Source organism: Pagrus major, chromosome 23, assembly GCF_040436345.1.
Source record: "Pagrus major chromosome 23, Pma_NU_1.0".
Classification (NCBI taxonomy): Eukaryota; Metazoa; Chordata; class Actinopteri; order Spariformes; family Sparidae; genus Pagrus; species Pagrus major.
Window position 1 is genome coordinate 8,076,402 of NC_133237.1, and position 17,774 is coordinate 8,094,175.

At 40.1% G+C, this 17,774-nt stretch overlaps 2 protein-coding genes across 4 annotated transcripts; one reads left to right on the forward strand and one right to left on the reverse strand.

The window, feature by feature from the left end:
* Window positions 1-658: 658 nt before the first annotated feature.
* Window positions 659-8,146, reverse strand: LOC141018900 (MICAL-like protein 1). Of its 3 annotated transcripts, none has more exons than XM_073493645.1 (15): window positions 7,487-8,146; window positions 6,943-6,991; window positions 6,624-6,765; window positions 6,215-6,267; window positions 5,967-6,109; window positions 5,106-5,704; window positions 4,935-4,962; window positions 3,105-3,651; window positions 2,694-2,816; window positions 2,273-2,399; window positions 2,092-2,182; window positions 1,890-1,963; window positions 1,345-1,459; window positions 1,207-1,253; window positions 659-1,066 (listed from the first exon to the last, which is right to left on the reverse strand). In XM_073493645.1, exons 1-15 carry the CDS (start codon window positions 7,627-7,629, stop codon window positions 942-944), a joined length of 2,406 nt encoding a protein of 801 aa, XP_073349746.1. In that variant the 5' UTR covers window positions 7,630-8,146; the 3' UTR covers window positions 659-941. The 3 variants fall into 3 exon arrangements, with proteins under 3 accessions (XP_073349746.1, XP_073349745.1, XP_073349747.1); XM_073493644.1 differs by having other exon boundaries at window positions 6,215-6,270; XM_073493646.1 differs by lacking the exon at window positions 6,943-6,991 and having other exon boundaries at window positions 6,215-6,270; window positions 7,487-7,544.
* A 990-nt stretch (window positions 8,147-9,136) lies between these two features.
* LOC141019712 (ADP-ribosylation factor-binding protein GGA1-like) lies at window positions 9,137-17,766 on the forward strand. Its single transcript, XM_073494701.1, has 17 exons — window positions 9,137-9,189; window positions 10,290-10,374; window positions 10,965-11,040; window positions 11,317-11,415; window positions 11,527-11,650; window positions 11,813-11,913; window positions 12,021-12,101; window positions 12,587-12,724; window positions 12,819-12,900; window positions 13,055-13,168; window positions 13,331-13,483; window positions 13,671-13,744; window positions 13,909-14,096; window positions 14,632-14,858; window positions 14,953-15,122; window positions 15,273-15,383; window positions 16,388-17,766. The coding sequence occupies exons 1-17, from the start codon at window positions 9,147-9,149 to the stop codon at window positions 16,496-16,498; spliced, it is 1,977 nt and encodes a 658-aa protein (XP_073350802.1). The 5' UTR covers window positions 9,137-9,146; the 3' UTR covers window positions 16,499-17,766.
* The last annotated feature ends 8 nt before the right edge of the window (window positions 17,767-17,774 follow it).

Sequence of the window (17,774 nt, forward strand, 5' to 3'; positions counted from 1 at the left end):
AAACCGAATAGTGACACACTTGCTTACAGTTGTTAAATGTGCTGAATGGTTGAAAGTTACACTGTTACTTCAACATCCAAAGGTTAGGCTACTCCATAACCTTTGAATGTGTTTTTACAATAACACAGCCATCCTTTTAAAAAAAAAAATTGCATGCATTTAATGCTTTTAATTTAAAAGCGATTAAATCTAGATTTTTAGACTTGTCATGGCAGAAACTAACCAGTAATCCCTGAAGTACAGACAATCCCACTTTTTACCCTAAATAAATTGTCTTTTAAAAAATGCTGCCATCTTTCTGAAAACAAGAGGACACTCGGGATGCACGAATCATGGATAACAATTGCACACAGTAGGATTATAGCCAGGATAAAGTACTCTGCTCTTCAAGGATCTCAAAGTTCTGCTTTCCAGTGTTTCTGTTAAAACCATAATATTAGAACAAAAACAATTAAACTTCTTTCATGTAAACTTCTTTTTCATCTTTTGTTCTTAAGAATTAAATCGCTCATGGCACTTTTGTTTTGCTTATTACTACAAATTTGTTTTGAGTGAATTTGCATGTACTTTTTTCAGCATAGCAGATAACTAGCATTTTCAAAACAGTTTGAAATAAGAGCTGCTTAATCATAAAGTATACAGTTCTAGACAAGACATAAAACTTGGCAAAATAAATATTTATTGCATACCTCAATTAATACAAGTATGTAATAGCATTTACAAAAAAACATAAACATAGATTGCATACCCTGTTTCCCAGGGCAAGTAATTAAACATGAAGAGAAAATGTATTGTAAGACTGAACTATTTGCACTTAAAAAAAAATTATTATTCATTTGGTTTATGCTACTGAGCAGCTCTTCAACAAAATGAAGACACTGACTGATATTATGATAAACGAGTTTGTTGTCCTTGACAGTTTCTGCAGCCATGACAGCATTTCAGCTCTTTTTGTCCATGGAGTCTTTGGTGCTCTCTGCTCTTTGGTTCAGCATCTTAAAAACTTTGGCGGGCTTGAACTTTCCTTTTGACTTCTTGAGCTCCTTTAGTCCTTCTTTCTGGAACTCTAAGGAGAGATGTCACAGTAAGATGTAGTAGGAAACTTCACAAGAGTTTTTATAAGCAGAGAGGAGCATAAAAATGGACAGCAGAAGACACAGCAGTATGAAAAAGGCAGTTGGAACTTTTAAAAAGTAATTTTCTCACCTTTGTTCTTCATCATGGCTTCCAAAAGCATATCTTCTTCTCTTTCCCTAATCAGAAAACCAAAATTTCATTTAAACCTTTAAACAATTAAAACCTATGAATGTGAAAGCAGCATGTATTTTTTTATTATCTGTGCACCTCTGCCTGTCCTGATCCAAGCTGCTGATGATCTGGTTCCTCTGTTCGATGACCGCGACCAGCTCATCCATCAGCTGCTGCTCCTGATCTCGATCCTTTTGACTCCAGTCACTCTCTTTAGATGATGGTGTGCAACATTTAACAAAACAAAGCACTGCAAGTCACTTCTTTGCACCGCGCCACACTGACCACATTCAGGAACAGCACCCAGTGAGGTTTCTGATTTATTTGTTAACCCCTTGTACACAAATTTGTTTCAGGTCAGAAGGCAAAACTCACAGAACCAATTTGTTGTTTTTGTCTTTTGTTGAGAGCCAAATTTCAGTGTTCCATGAGAGTGTAATATATAATGTGTAAGTGTTTTTAATTGTGATGCTCTTAATGCCTATTTATGCTCTTTATTAAGTTGTTTGGTTAGGGGTGAAACTAGAAATGTTAGGACTCCTGTTTATATTATTATAACCCCCGCAGGAATGGCCCCAATTTCAGATTAATAACTGTTACCATTTTCAGATATATCAGCTGGAAAGAAGTGACACACTGACCTGGTTTATTAAGGAGACATCTGAGCTCGTACTCCACATCTGCCTGTCTCTCCTCTAATTTCTGCTGCTTCATCCTGGGAAAAGGCATGACACAAAATGTCTGTAAAGCATTGCAACACTCAAGAAACCACTTGGGTGCAGAATAAACTGCAGTGGAAATGAAAATCAATGGCACATCATTGTCCTGGTCTTATCTACTTACAGATAAACCAGCTCCGTATCTCTGCGCACCAGAACCTGTCTCTCATGGATAAGAGAGAACCACTCCATTAGCATTTGTTCTTCTTCTTTATCTGAAACACAAAAGAGGTCGCCAGAGATATAAAAATCTGTATTGCAAGTTAATCATTTCATCTAGATAATCCAGGAACAATTTGGTGAACCATTCTTGCAGTCTCTCAGATTCCTCTCCAGTTCGACTCCTCGTTGCTCCATCGCCTCCAGATGTTTATCCAATTCTCTCATCTCCACCTGCAGGTTTTCTGTAGAAACATTCTGGTCCGTCTGCACCTGTCGAGCGACATCAAAAAACTAAAATTCTGATACATAATTTCTGCAAACCAAGTATGAATTTACACCACAGACATTTACATGACTGAACCTCATGATTAGGGCTAAAATCAACACTACCTTGCATATAATCTTTCTATTAAGGTTGATGTGTAGGCAGTTCTAAAAGTTGTTCAGATTGCTTTTTGGACAAAAATGTGCAATATGTATTTGGAACTATAAACAAATAAATTAATACAAAAATTAATTGAGTTATTTTTTGTTGCCTTTGATTCCTAAATTCAGCCATTGTACCTTCCTTTTGATGAGTGGGAAGCCATGTCCAGGAGCAGGGGCCCGTCTAGATGGGAGGGCCTGAAAAGTCTTTGATTTGGGTATTGCAGGCTTTCGATCAAAAGGGTTCTCTCTGCAGGCCAGCTAAACGTGGAAACAAAATGGAAAATTGTAGGGCAGTTCACACTATACACTAGTGTCTTGTTAAAGTTGAGACAAAATCATGACAGACAGACTGATGTGAAACCTGACTAACCTTGTGTGACATGTTTACAAAGCATTAGCACTCCATAAAAACATCCTTTGGTAGGAGCCAGTCTTTATTATTAATGAAATAATGAAAATAATGAAATCTAGTATGTTGTTTTCTGCTCCACTTAAAGATTAGTTTAGACTTCATTATCAATAGTTACTCATTATCTTTATCCATACCTTAGTTTGACATGGGGTCACCTGGTCACCTGCCTCTGTCATGTCAGCAGGCACAAAGGAGCCTTGACTGGGGGCGGATGTGATAGCTGGCACAGAGAGACTCCTGGGTAATATATGATTCGATGCTTCATCTGAAGTGGCATGCGACCCTGCTGCTGCTGCTTCAGTCACATCTGGGAGTGAACCTCCTGTGTTTCCAGTTACATCCAGATCTGATACACCAATTTTATTTGTATCTCCAGCTGGTTCACTTGAAGCTTCCACTGTGTTAGAAATTCCACTCAGATTGCTTTCATTCCCTGCCGGTGAGGGCATGGTTTGGTCTGCAGGCTCAGGTTTAGCGCTCTCATCCTGAGTGACCTCATCCACATCCTCTCCAAATGGATTGGGAGCAGCCACTTTGGGTCTGTACCATGACCTGTGCAGGTTAGAGACAGATTTGGATCGTGGAGTGGGTACTGGAGCTGGAGCGGGAGGCAGTTGAGTCCAGGGTCCAGGATGGATGATGGCCAGCCATGGATGGTTGGCTTTCACCTTCGGGCTGGTGCTAAGAGGGGAAAGATGGAGGTGTTTTAAGAGACTTCGGAGGAAATATGTCCTTATTTCCTATTAATAAATCATTACTAATCGTGAAACACCCTACCAGCTGGAATAAGAAACTGTACCTTCACACAAAATCTAAAGGCATTTCTTTTGAAAAGTCAGACATGTGAACATGTCCACAAAATACATGCCATTTTATTGTTGTATTTTCAGAAGCCTTTGCTGTATTTTAAGATGCCTTTTTATGACCTTGGCCAGGGGACTACAGATGAAAAATAGCCTTTTGGAAAATTCCGGCATTGTAATAGCATGTATTTAGTAATTTGCACTATCCCTTCTTAACCAAACTAAACTAAACTAAGCTAATTTCATTATCATTGTTGTTAATAATGGCTAACTTGCTGCTATCTTGTCCAATGTCTTTTGCTAGATTGCTACATAGTCAGCTTTGCATGACTTGGGAGTCTATGGCATATTTACTAGTGCTTTACTATCAATGTGGTATGAGCTTCAATGATAGAGTCGTATATGTTGTGTCTTACAGCATGGCTTACTGTATGTGTTGGATATACGATGTCACCCTTTTGCTAACTTGTAACTAAAATTTTAAACATTTTATTGTGATTGTCTTAATTTTTTTTGTCTTGTGTCTTATTGCTGCTCTGCACGTCTTCATATGTCTAGAAACATTTATAATCAGTATTTCCGGCTGTATTTTGTTGGCTTTGTGTTGCTTGTTTGGCTACATGTATTGAGTAATGGATATTGTTGTTGCATTACAGTACTAATATTTAGCTGTTTCCTGTTGCTCTGAATGGCTTGGCACAGTCTTGAGCACGCTTATTTTGTGCTGTTGATGTTTTCATTGCGTCTTGTTGTCTTCCGTCTGTGAGTTTCAACCATCATCTCATTGGTTTCAAAACATCTTGCCCAAGGGCCACAGATGAAAATTAGCCAGCTAGAAAATGTACAGAAATTATGATAAATGAAAGAAAATTAAATGATATTAAATCACATTCTATTTTATTAAGGTTATTTGACATTTAGATTTGATGTTATTGTTGTGTTTTCCCACCATGGAAATTCTGCATATAAATAGTATATGTCAAATAGTTTATAAAATTGTTTTGTTTATTGTCACTATGTAATACATTTGTAGCTGTAAGTTACAGAGGTGAAATGAGTAAAACAGAAGAGAAGTTTTAAAATACAATATATTCAAGAGAAAGGAGACAGCTTAAGTTTTGTGCCAATGGAAAGCAGAGAACAGACTTTCTGTGCACTTACATGTGAGGTGAGCTTTGTGGTGAAGTGCCTGCACATGGAAAGAGAAAAAACAAAAATGGCTTCACATTTTTTTCTCACTCAGTCATGAAAGAAAAGAAATGGACATGGACTTAATATCAACATACAAACAAAATAATGAAACAAGAATTAAATTACATGGTGTCCGTTTACCTGCAGCAGGGGAGCTGTTGGTTTCCTGGGAAGTTTTGGTCCTGGGAGCAGGAACAGGGACTACAGAAGAGCCCAACATTCGCCTGGGTGCTGGAACTGGCCGAGCACTTCCTTCTGTCACTTGTGCACAAGGTGAGGAGAGCTCAGAGGAGTCTTGAGTCTTTGCTGCTTCCTGCTCTGTCTTGCTGTCTGCCAGAATAGGTGCAGGTCCAGCTTTTCCAGCGCTTTCGATGGTCCTGTCTTTAACACTAGGTGGGGGTAGATGAGAACGTGCTGGCTTCCTTATCATGCTCTGCAGTCTGTCTTTCACCTCTCCGCTCCTCTCCTGACTGTCTTTCCCCTCTGTCTCTGCTGTTTTACCAACCAGTCCGTCTCGTGACTCTGTTTTCTTAGCGTAATGAGGGACGGTGGTGATAGCCAATCCACCCAGAGAAAAATAACCGGCCTGAGACACACATTTGGGCCGATTGTCAGTGGATCCAATTTGCTGATTGAAGACAGGATGAGAACTTTTACAATGGTGAGTGCAGATCAAGGTGCCAGCTTCACTCCCCTGTGTGTACGACCCTGGTAAAAGAGTGCTGCAGCACACTTTGCACCTGAAAACATGAAATTGTTGCAGCACTAAAAACAGATGACTAAAAAACAGTTCTCTTCTCAAGCTGTATGACTGAACACAGATATATATTCCTTTGGCTATAATCAAGTGGGAGTAGTCACTTGAAACACATTTGAAACGCATTCTTATGTGGAAACTGCAGTCCGTCTCAACCACATCCACACACAGCCTTGATAAATCTGGATCTAGACCTTGACGGAAGCAAACAAATGCTGCTGTTACCTTATGAGCAATGCTGTTACCTGAAACAGCTGCGATGGTAGACCTTTCCGTCGATCCAAAGTCTCTGTATGAGGTGGACAGGCTTGAAACACAAATGACACACTGTTTGTGGCCTTGTGTTGGTTAAACGATCCTCTCTACTTGTTTCGAGATCGGTCGAACTCTGAAAAGAGAAGAGAAACCAGCAACTGAGATGACAAACACCAAGAGAAAACAGGCGTGTTCACATCGGGAGTATATGTGCGTTAAAACGGCTGCCAGCTATTACCTTTGTGAGACTGTTTAAGATGGTGACATGTGATGACCTCAAACTGGCAAGACCTGCTTCAAAGTCAAGAGAAGACATGCAAATAGAGCACAGTTTGGCAAACAAGAACCTTGAAATGAAAATGTGCTGTCTTGCTTTGAATAGAGGAGGGCATTGGCTGTCTGTGAAGAGTATAAGGCAATGGTGCACCCAAAACACTGGTAATAAAGCATGTTCATGATTTGTTTATCTTGTCAGGAGCCCCTGAAAACCACAGATATAATCCTTTGAACCTGTAGTGTCCTTCACTAATCATGTACCTTGATAAAGTGCCCTTGAGTAAGACATTAAATATCTGCTTGCATATTTGTTGTAACTACGTCTAAAAAAAGAGCTGAAAAAGAGAACAGAGAGACTCTACTTAACACACCAAAAGACTTCCTGTTGAAGAAATAGTAGTACTGGGAAAGGTAGGTGATGACGCTCAAACAATCAGGCACCTTGGTTGAAACCATGTCTTTTGGGTCCAGCAATGCAGGGATGCCCAGCTTCGTCTCTGCAATCTCAAATGCCTACAGACCAGGGTGGACAAACAGAGGCTTAAGGTAGACAAATGTGAAGAGGGAGTTGCATGAATAATACTTACCCGGAAGTTTTTTGTAATAGTGTTTTGTGTTAGTTATGAGAAATAAACCTCAACCACAGAGTTATCATGGCTTGAGTGGAAAACATAGGAGGAAATGACTCACCAGTTTGTTATTTTGAAAAACATTGTCTTTGGAGAGGGAGCTGAAATCTCTGGAGCAAGGTGAGGAGGAAAATGGAGAGATTGATTAACTGATGGGGAAAAAATATCAAATCACAAAACAAACCTGAACAGTTGCCTGTCTGTGAACGGTGGTTAACAAGTGACTATGCAGCCATAAAGCGAGAGAGCACTGTATGTGCAAAATGCAGTTAAAGATCAGAGATCAGATGAGATGTTTCCAGTTCAATCACTGTATGTGAGAGGTAAAAACAAACAAACCAATCCCATTAAACTGGACAAGAGAAGGCTAAGCAAAGAGACAGAGAGAGATTAAGCAAAGGAGAGCAGATTAGTCCTTGAGACAGTGTGCAGGTCCTGCTCTGCTCCAGATTAGACAGCATGTTAGTCAATCAGGAGAAATCGCAGTAGAAGACAATTAAATCTCAGGGCTGCCAAAACAGACAAGGACAATGTGTTTGTAATGTTAGAAATGTCCTAGTCATGCACCTGCACATCAGTCCAGGGCTAACTAGTGGTATACTTACATTAAGTCAGGTCTGTGCCTGTGGATGATGGCACAAAAGGCAAGTCCATCTCTGAATGAGGTTGACATGTTTGTTATTTCCACATTGGGGTAATGGGCGCATGTGACACGGCACCACTCTCGTAAAGCCTTCGGAGAAGCCATTTCTTGTGTGAGAATTGACTTGTAGGGTGGGTGAACATGGCACTTTATAAGTTACAGGACAACAAAAAGCTGGCAAGTTTTTTTCTTTGAAGAGGAAACAGGAAGCGAGCATCTATTACCCCGGCAACTACCTTTTTTTTCTTGCAGAAAACCTGCGGCCAACCTGCGCTTTGAGTTGGTAAAGCAGCAGGAAGGAAGTTATTTTCCCCTGTTATGTTGCTTTGTCAAGTAAAAACAAAGGTGTCTGCGCATGTGAAGCGACTTTACTTTGCCTCAGTGTTCCCAGCCACAAGTTAGCCTCTCAGTCTCAAACGGTTTCTTTCACTCACGGCGACACACTGTCACTTTTCACCACAAACCACCATCGAGCTTCTGAAAGTGGTGAACTGTCGTCCCAACATCTTGCAGTGTTCATATAACTCCTGGTCGTTTTGATAGAAGAGGTGTAAATGTAAATAAAATCCCGTTACTTGCCGTAGTCCACCTTGTTGTGCTCCACGTTCACTGAAATACACAATATCTGCCGCCAGAGGGAGACGCAGAGCAGCTGCTTCTCTATAATTAGGAAAGTGAGGTCTCTGGTTACAAGATTATTTCAAGGATAAAGACTTGACAAATATAATATAATATATAATACAACCTATGGTTTTTGCTCCAAACGTGATAATGCATCACAGCTTCATTAAAACATACAATTAGCTAATCCAATCCCTCATTTCAGTTACTGCCATTGTTGATCAACGAACAGATCTCATGGTTTAAAAATATGATTTTATGTGAGCATATTTATTTCCAGGCTACAGTATTATTTTTGCAATGTTTGGACAACACTTGTTTCAATTAAGTTTTGTTATGTTAGTAAACCACAACAATTCCGGCCAAACAAGTTAAATCAAACTAGCAGCATTAGTAAAAAAGGAAAAAACAAAGAGAAGACATTTTGGTTATAACGCTGTGATAAAGTGATGACAAAAGTGTGCTTTATCACTTATTGTCTTATAGATATATGTTGGCGGCCACACTAACCAAACGTTCTGCTTTTATTGTGAAGGATTTTTACTTCCGGTATGCGTCTGTTTCCTGGTTTGTCGCAGCACACTGATAGAAATCGATGTGCTAGAAGGGTTATACCAGTTCAAATTCACACTATAAATTCTAATAATTAGCGATGTTTTCATTGACATTGGCACTGACTTGGCATACAAACACAAATAATTAGCACTAATTAGCAACTTTGGTAAAGACATTAGTTTAAAAGATAAAAATGTTTTATTACTATTTTCATTTTTTGTACACCAGTAAGTAACTTTCAACAAGGGTATGTATATTGAGAGGATCTGAGACGTAAGAATAAGGTGTTTTAATACTGAATGTAAGTATTATAAAAGTAGCTTTGAAATACATTAGGTTTTTACTTTGTCATTTCTACCCGTTCGAGTTCTTTGTCTCTTCTGCCGCTACGTGCCCGTGTTCGTCCCTCGCGAGACCCACCGACACATCACATAAATCTCGCAGTGATGGCTGCGCCGCCCGATGCGGAGAGTTTGGAGTCTCGTATCAGTGAGTATTTTAAACTTATTCTGCCGAGCAAGTGTTGCCTGAAGACCCGGACTCTCACAAATTATTATCCCCGAGTTGTCGTCGGTGAGATGACAGCTCACCACAGCAGCGCGTGTCCCGGCAGAGGGGACTGAGACCCTGCCGTCACATCCAGGATGCTAACGTTAACCTAGCTCTGGAGCTGCTGTGCTTGCCAGCTGTCAACACACAACACAGCCAGGCGTAGCATTAGCTTTACGGCACGGTAGCTCAACTAAGGAACGTTAGTGGGCGACAGGGGTACGGGCCCCCCCATTTTTAATCACAGAGGTTTTATTATGATAATGTCAAAGCTCTGGCCTCGTTAGAAAGTTCTAGACGAGACAGTGACACAGTGCGACTACCGACAGTAAGCTAGCTAACGTGACACTCGGTTAGCACCTGCCCTGTATATTTCTCTCTGCACGGTGGCATGTTGGCGTTATGTGGCAGAGACTTAATGAATTTTAATGAAGGAGTCACTTGGGAAGCCTTAAGGCCTCCTTGGACTCTCTTGGGTGTTTATTTTAAGTGTTATATGCCAAAATATTTAATATTTTTCACTCAACATCTCTATAATTTGAACATATTGGAGTGAGTGTTGATGCTCTCATTCAAATGTTAATATTAACGCGAGACTTAACACCAAACAGAGACAGATAAAAAAAAAAAACAATGCCAATGTTGTGCAATAAGATTATGTTTGTGTTAAAGCTGCTGTAGAAAGGGGTCAGTTAAACTCAGTGTTTTGGACATTTTGTTACCCTCAGTAATCCAAAAAGACTGTTAGTTTTGGATAGATGTACTTCATAAAGTGGCAGCTGGATGTAGAAACAACTGAACAGATAGAGATCTTCACTGTTGTATTCACACAGAAGAAAACATTACTCATTTCAGAAAGATAAATGATCTTTATAGTAATATTATCTTTAATGTCATTAATAATGCAACCTGTGTTATTTAACATCACAACTATTCTTTAACCAAAATATTAGACATATTGTATGTATTCTTAAACCAGATTAACAACATTGTGATATAACCACCTCTTTTGTCTGACATCCCCTTTGCTGACATTTCAGACAGAGCCACAAACCCACTCAACAGAGACACAGACTGGAGCAGCATCCATGCCTTTTGTGACCAGCTCAACAATGATTTGGAGGGGTAAGAGGACATTGTTTTGTGCTTCATACTTTAATAATTATGGTCTGGTTGACGCTGATTCAATTTGTGTTTATTTTTTTCTACCAAAGGAGGTCTTTTTGCTTGTTGAATTTAAAGTTAATGAAAACAACTTTGAGTTCAAATTAACACATGTATTCAACAACTGGAATTTTCTTGCTGAATATAAATCAAATCATCTTTCTCTTAGCACTAAGCCTGTAAAGATATAAAAAAGAAAACATGCAAAAGCCTCAATTTCTGTTTAGGTGTGGGAAATTGCATCTCAATAATGAGAAATTAGACGGACCTCATTTGTTATAATAACTTTCAGTTAGAAAACATTATGGGGTTAATATGACTTATTAATTGATATCGGTGTTAATTTCCTTAATACACTGAAAAACTTTTTAAAAACACCACAATATGAATACAGCACCAAAAGAAAATAACAAATAAATCTATGATATCTTGCTCAGCACTACATGCAGCACACTTGACCACTCTGACATTTGCTCATCTGCCCTCAACTGCTGCATGCAGTGTCTTGGAAATCTTTGGACATTCAGTATCGATTGTCACTTGTGTTCCAGACCTCAGCTGGCCACCAGGCTCCTTGCACACAAGATCCAGTCTCCACAGGAGTGGGAGGCCATGCAGGCCCTGCTGGTGAGTTCAGATCTGAACCAGGATCTGATGTTAGCTGCCTCAGTACTGATGACCCTGGTTTTTTCTACCACACTAATTGCACGGGATGCAAAAAATTGTTTACACTTTACTTAAATGTGTTTATACTTTACAACAAAACTTTTGGGAGATTTAATCGAAATTTAAGCATCTGAATCAGAAGTAAGTCAGTCGACTGTCTAAATATGTATGAAATACAGTATTTGTGTTGCCGTTTTCAGATTATGTTTCATCTTTGGCATTGTTTTTCTTCTCAAGGTTCTGGAGACATGTATGAAAAACTGTGGTAAAAGGTTTCACAGTGAAGTGGGCAAGTTCCGTTTTCTCAATGAACTCATCAAAGTAGTTTCACCAAAGGTAAGGCTTTCTGATTGTCTCTCTGAGTACATCTTATGTTTTTCAGCCAATTTTTTTTAGATGTCTGTTGTGTGTAAATAACCTGTTTTTTGTCCTCTATCCCCCATTCAGTACCTGGGCTCACGGTCACCAGAGCCAGTAAAAAAGAAAGTTTTGGAGTTGATCTATAGCTGGACTTTGGGGTTACCTGACGAGGCCAAGATCTCAGACGCCTATCAGATGCTGAAGAAACAAGGTATCTGCCAACAGATGAATGAAAATTATAAGTTCTTAATTCGTAAGAAGGCACTAATGTTTGCAGCCCTAGTTCATTTTTAAGATTAAAAGTAAAGTAAAGGCAAAAATAATGGATGCATTTAACTTCTTGTCTTGTTCATATTCTTTGTTTGTAAATCAGGTATTATTAAACAAGATCCAGAACTGCCACCTGACAAACTATTGAACCTTCCTCCACCCAGACCCAAGAATGCCATATTTGAGGATGAGGAGAAGTCAAAAGTAAGAACTTGTCTGTTAAAGATAAATTAATCAGTTGTTTGTAAACAAAATGTGACTTGAGTCTGTTTTTTTTGCCACATGTGAACTCTGACTGTCTCCTTTGTCAGATGTTGTCTCGCCTGTTGAATAGCTCGCACCCGGAGGACCTTAAAGCCGCCAATAAACTCATCAAGGAAATGGTCCAAGAGGTAAACCTATTTCCTTCTCCTTCCTCTTTATTATTATTTTTTTTTATATAAATTTCACTTTTCAGTTAGACATTATTTGTACTACCACTGTCTTCAGTGCTGCAGATATGCAGATATAGTTGTGGTGTGGCATTTTTAAGAAAAGGAGTAAAATACCAGAGGGCTGCATTCACAGCTGTAACGTTAAATGAATGAGGAAATGGGTTGGTTGCCCTGAGGGGTTTTGTGTGTCAGTGGCAGAGTGATTCAGCAGGAAATCAGAGTAACTCTGTCCTGAATTCAGGGGTTATCAGAGCTGCTCTTTGCTCTTACTCCCAGACTTTTTTAATGGCCTCTCCCTGACCTTGCTGTTCTGTTGCATTCTTGCCTTTGGCTGCGTTGTGTTTCTGTGGCATGTTTCTGCAGCCTGCTTCTTGTATGATGATTTCATACATGTGCTTGTGGTCACACCCTGTCATTTGTGAATTGTCTGTTCTATGTTCTAGGATCAGAAGCGAGCAGAGAAAGTGTCAAAGCGGGTGAATGCCATTCAGGAGGTGAAAGAGAGCGTCACTCTGCTGACTCAGCTTTTGCAGGACTACGACAGCACTGCCAGCAATCATAGCAACGATGAACTCATACAGGTGAACTGACAGACAAGTGTTTGGTATGTTCACAGCTATACCATTGTGAGTACTTGGTTTCAAGTATTTAATATGGTGTATTTTGTGCGGTCAGGACCTGTACCAGCGCTGTGAGAAAATGAGACCGACACTGTTCAGACTGGCAAGTGATACAGAGGACAATGACGAGGCTCTGGGTGAGCGTCAACTAAAGCCAGTGCTGGCTCTGACACTAAATTTCATATACTTTTTAGTTTTGTCCCTTCACTTTAGCTGGAAAGATGCTTGCTGATACATTTGCTGTCCAGCTGTCAGTTCCGATAAGGGACATTTTCTAATGTCTTTCCACAGCGGAGATCCTGCAAGCCAACGACAGCCTGACTCACGTCATCAACCTGTACAAACAGCAGGTGAAGGGGGAGATTGTAAATGGCAACAACACATTAAACACACAGAAACAAACAGGTGAGCACAGAAATACCTAAAGATTGTTTAATAGATTAGTTTCAGAATCGGAAGTCTACAGAAAGGTTTAATGTGGAGAAATTTTTATATTCAGAAGTCGTTAGTTTTTTTTTTTTTTTTGTCATTTTGAAATGAACTGGAATCGAATCCATTTTCTCACAGGTGGAGGGACGGCATTACTAGACCTGTCAGGATTGGACACATCACCACAGTCGCCTCCGTCCTTCCCAGAGTTTCCCACTCCAACAGACAGCCTCAATGCCCCCTCGCAAGAGATGGGGATCAGTCTCCTGGACGATGAGCTCATGTCACTCGGTAACAGCATGTCTGACACCACACACCAATGAGTTGCAGGTTATTAATTAGGCTTCTGTTAAGTTATCTTGAAGTTAAGGTGCAGTCCGTCTTTAAAATGTAGGAAAGAAAACTTTGTCAATACTCTCTACTAAAGTTGTGTAATTTTATATCTAAATAGTACTGCAACTATTTCTGCATCTTACAGGTTTAAGTGAAGGAACACACACCTCCAACCCTCCCTCACAGCCTGAGGACTCCACAGCCTGGGACTCCTTCCAGGTGAGCAGATCATTTACTAATATAACTGTGATGCTTCACTTACAGTTTGTATGATTTACAATGACGTCATATGTTTTGTTTGTCTTGTCTTTTTAAAATTCATGTTAAAGAAGGAGACCTCTGTACCATTAATTTTCTCACACATTCTGACTGTCTACTTCTAGTCCTCTGACAGCATAGACGCAGACATCCCAGCAGCACCCAGTCTCCTCCTGAGTCCAGACCCAGCCTCGCACTCTCAGCCCCTGTCCTCTGGCTCCACTCCCGGGAACTCGGCCCTGGACGAGCTGGACCTGCTGGGAAAGACACTGCTGCAGCAGTCCCTGCCTCCAGAGGGCCTGCAGGTCAAATGGTATTGACCTAACACTATTATAACACTGCCACATCATTTCTGAAACTATGGGGAAACAGCCTCAAGATAGTCCTTCATTTTTTGTAAGTTAGTTTGCTATGTTTGCCTGCTTGGTGTACTTTGATATACATGTGTCAAATGCATTAGATTTCTGTCTTTACTCTTTGTTGCCTGCATGATTCAACATATTTTTCTTCAGAAGTTTTGTTTCTTTATGCACTCCAAGCTGACAAAAAAGATCCCTGCAACAACCTTTAAAAAGTGCCTGATTGGTGCCATTTTCAATTGTGACTGAGGGAATTAATCATCAAAGTCTGGAGTAGGTAAATGGGGGATTTTTTAAAATGTGTCATTATCTTCAAATTTAACCACTCTAACTAAAATTGTGGTCACCTCTCCTTTCACTTTAGTTAACATGACGTACAGTAAACTTTTTCTCAAGCTCCTTTCAATTTGGACTCTAATGGCAGAATTGAGCATCCTGTCAAAAGTGCACAAGCACACAGAGGTGAATTGTTCATTTTTCTGCTTTTAGGGACAAGCAGCAGTCCAAACCAACTCTGAGAGACCTTCAGGTTAAGTCCGGATCTAATGTTGCCCCAAACCCCATCCCAGCCTTCTCCACTGAACCCCCTGCACCCCTCAACTCTCAGCCCAGCCTCGGAGCAACGTTGCTGGATATGTCCCCAACTCAGACTGAGAATCCTTCTGCAGAAGTCACCCTGACAGATGTTTTTGTACCGCTAGAATCTATAAAGCCCAGTAAGTGAACTTAATGTTTTTATGCCTCTGCCCACCTCTAAGTACAGGTTTACGATATGATGTCCTCCTGTCTCTTCATCTTCCTGTCCTCCAGGTAGTCTGTTACCTGTGACTGTGTTTGATGGACACAGTCTGCGGGTTCTCTTTCACTTTGCTCGCGACTCGCCTCCTTCTCGTCCTGACGTGCTGGTGGTGATCATCTCTATGCTGTCGTCTGCTCCTGTTCCCGTCACAAACATTAACTTCCAGACCACGGCTCCAAAGGTCAGCAGTAGGAGAGTTCAAGGCCTTTGTCTACAGTTAACAGAGATTACTATTGATAAGATCTGTACATACACGCAAGGTTCACTTTTTAAAGACATTGTTACTATGTGTTACTATTGTGACATGTTTGTTTTCGTTTATGAACTCTAGTCTATGGCAGTGAAGCTGCAGCCCCCATCAGGATCCGAGCTCCCAGCTTTCAACCCCATCCTTCCACCTGCTGCTGTCACACAGATCCTGCTGCTGGCAAACCCAAACAAGGTAAGCTGAGATGTTTAACTGCCTAGACATTGGAGGAGTACATTGAAATGCCTCATGTCTCAGCTTCCACTTGACTTGTAATTTTCAAGTATAAAAGAAAACAAAGTACGACTTTGTGGTAACTGTTCTAAGTGTCTGTTTAAATATTATTTAAACACTCCTACATAAGTGCTATAGCAGCAGTGCTACATGACACTCAGCTGACATCTTCAGCAAGAAATGGAAAGAAAAGAAAAACCTACTTTCCCTGCTAAGTTTGTCACTTTACTGTCTTCTTTGCAAACTGTGCCAGTATTTTAACTTTGATACTTTAGAAAAGTGACAAAAAACAAGAAGAAGTCCAGTGAAAGTCTGTAATAAATCTGTAGTAATTCTGGTTGTATCAAAGGGAGGGCATCTCTAGGCACCTTCGATTGTGATTCAGAGGGCTACGATTCAATCATAAAATGATTATAGATGTATCAAAATGTTTGTAGTAGCTCACGCTCCACCATCCTGACCAGAACTTAAAAAGTGGCCTAGCTTAGAATGCAAACAGGACGCGCATGTTTATATCCGTTACCTTTCACCATCGAATTCAGTGTCATCTCAGTAATTGTTTTGTAGCTGTGGTGTCAAGGGGGTAATTTCTGATATTTGTTCCACATGCATCCATGTTGGTCTTATTTGGGTTCTGGTGCTTAAGTATAAATGTACAAACCTAGAGCCCAGTTTAATTAAATTGATACAGGCGATAATAATGTAGAGAATTCGTTGTTTTTAAATGTTTTATTGATTATTCTACATTGAGACATAATCTTCAAGAGAAGAAGAGAATGGCGATATGTATAAGAATAGATCTCTTTTTCATCCTTCCCCTATTGATATCTAACTGAGTGGTACCTCTAACTAATGGCAATGAGATTAGCACAGAGGCTGTCCATCTAGCCATGGCTCTCTGGATGATTAACTATATATCAATCCACCTCTCCCATCCTGTGTGCGTGTGTGTTTGTGTACTTCAGGAGAAAGTTCAGATGCAGTACAGATTGACCTTCATCATGGGAGAGCAGGAGCACAGTGAAAGCGGCAGTCTAGAACAGTTTCCTCCACCGGAGACATGGGGGAACCTATAGCATTTAAACACCACCACAATATGACAGACTCTCTGCTTCTCTTCAGACTCAGCTTCCCTCCTGAACCGGTTCTCCAACTCGACACTCTACATAAACCTATTTTCCTTTTTGTAATCATGCAGTACTTTCTTTGATTGGTATTGATTGTTTTCCTTGGATTACGCTCATGCTCAGTCAGTGTAATGTGTGTATGCTTTGCTTTAAATGAGTTGTGTGTTTAGGTCTAGTCTGCTGTATGTGGCTGCTTTAAAACAACCTTGCAACTGCTTCCCTAAAGTGGTTGCAGTCTTGTGATTTTGTTTTTAACAGACAGTGCTACAAAGGAAGAAAACCACATCAAATGTGTGCATTTTTGCTCATTTGGTGTGCTCATCCCCCCCCCCACACTCTGTTAAAATCCATCATCAGTTACATTTACCTTCACCTCAGCATGCTCCACTAACTCGGGACTCCCATGTTTGCAAAATCCAGCACACCAATAGAAAAAGGACATAAGCATTACACAGATGCAGCTCATCTTATTTTGCAAAACAAAGCTACACTTAATCAACGTTTTGTGGTGTCTAGTTTGTGATGAGTGAGTATCACTTGTGATATATTTTGCAATGACTGAGTCCACTTTTTGATTTGCACAGAGAATGGTTTTTTGATAGTACTGTTTTCCTGTCTTTTCCCCATCTTGTGTAAAGAACTAAAATTCTACTGTAACATCAGAGTTGTGTATCTGCCATATGTGCCTATTTTGCAGTTCTAACATTTAAATTCTAGTGTGTTTGGATGGATTTGTTTTTCTTATCTGTTACATGTCAGTCATGTTAGGTCTGCAGTTTGTCTGAGATGCTGATCGGCTACATTATAACCTTAAATTCTTAAGATATTCAAAGCATTTTCAGTAGGGTATAAGTTAAATTAGAAATCTTTTCTTTAGCTTGTTTTAGGTTAATATTTCAGCATTTGAGTAAAACAGAATATCCAAAAACTTGAGCACATGTAAAGTGAGCTGCAACCAGGTGCTCTGAGCACTGGGTCTGTCTCAAACATGTTCAACTTGTTTCTACTGTCTGCAGTGCATGTCAACCATGCTGAACACTTCCTCCTCCCCACAGGCTCTCAATCACATTCCACTGCACTAATCTCTAATAAGACTGCTATGTAAATACCAATGATGGCAGTTCTGTTATGTACATTTGACTTGTGCAATGTGCAAGAGCATAACACTGGTTAAATATTCCTAATGGGTAATAAAGTTTTTTTCTTGGTGACCTGAAGGCACGTT

Coding starts and splice junctions, on each gene's coding strand:
- LOC141019712 (XM_073494701.1), top strand. CDS start 9,147: ATGGCTGCGCCGCCCGATGCGGAGAGTTTGGAGTCTCGTATCA. Junction 14,859..14,952: donor GCTAGAATCTATAAAGCCCA/GTAAGTGAACTT, acceptor CCTGTCCTCCAG/GTAGTCTGTTACCTGTGACT. Junction 15,123..15,272: donor TCCAGACCACGGCTCCAAAG/GTCAGCAGTAGG, acceptor TATGAACTCTAG/TCTATGGCAGTGAAGCTGCA.
- LOC141018900 (XM_073493644.1), bottom strand. CDS start 7,629: ATGGCTTCTCCGAAGGCTTTACGAGAGTGGTGCCGTGTCACATGCGCC. Junction 1,964..2,091: donor GATACGGAGCTGGTTTATCT/GTAAGTAGATAA, acceptor GCCTTTTCCCAG/GATGAAGCAGCAGAAATTAG. Junction 1,254..1,344: donor TTGGATCAGGACAGGCAGAG/GTGCACAGATAA, acceptor TTTTCTGATTAG/GGAAAGAGAAGAAGATATGC.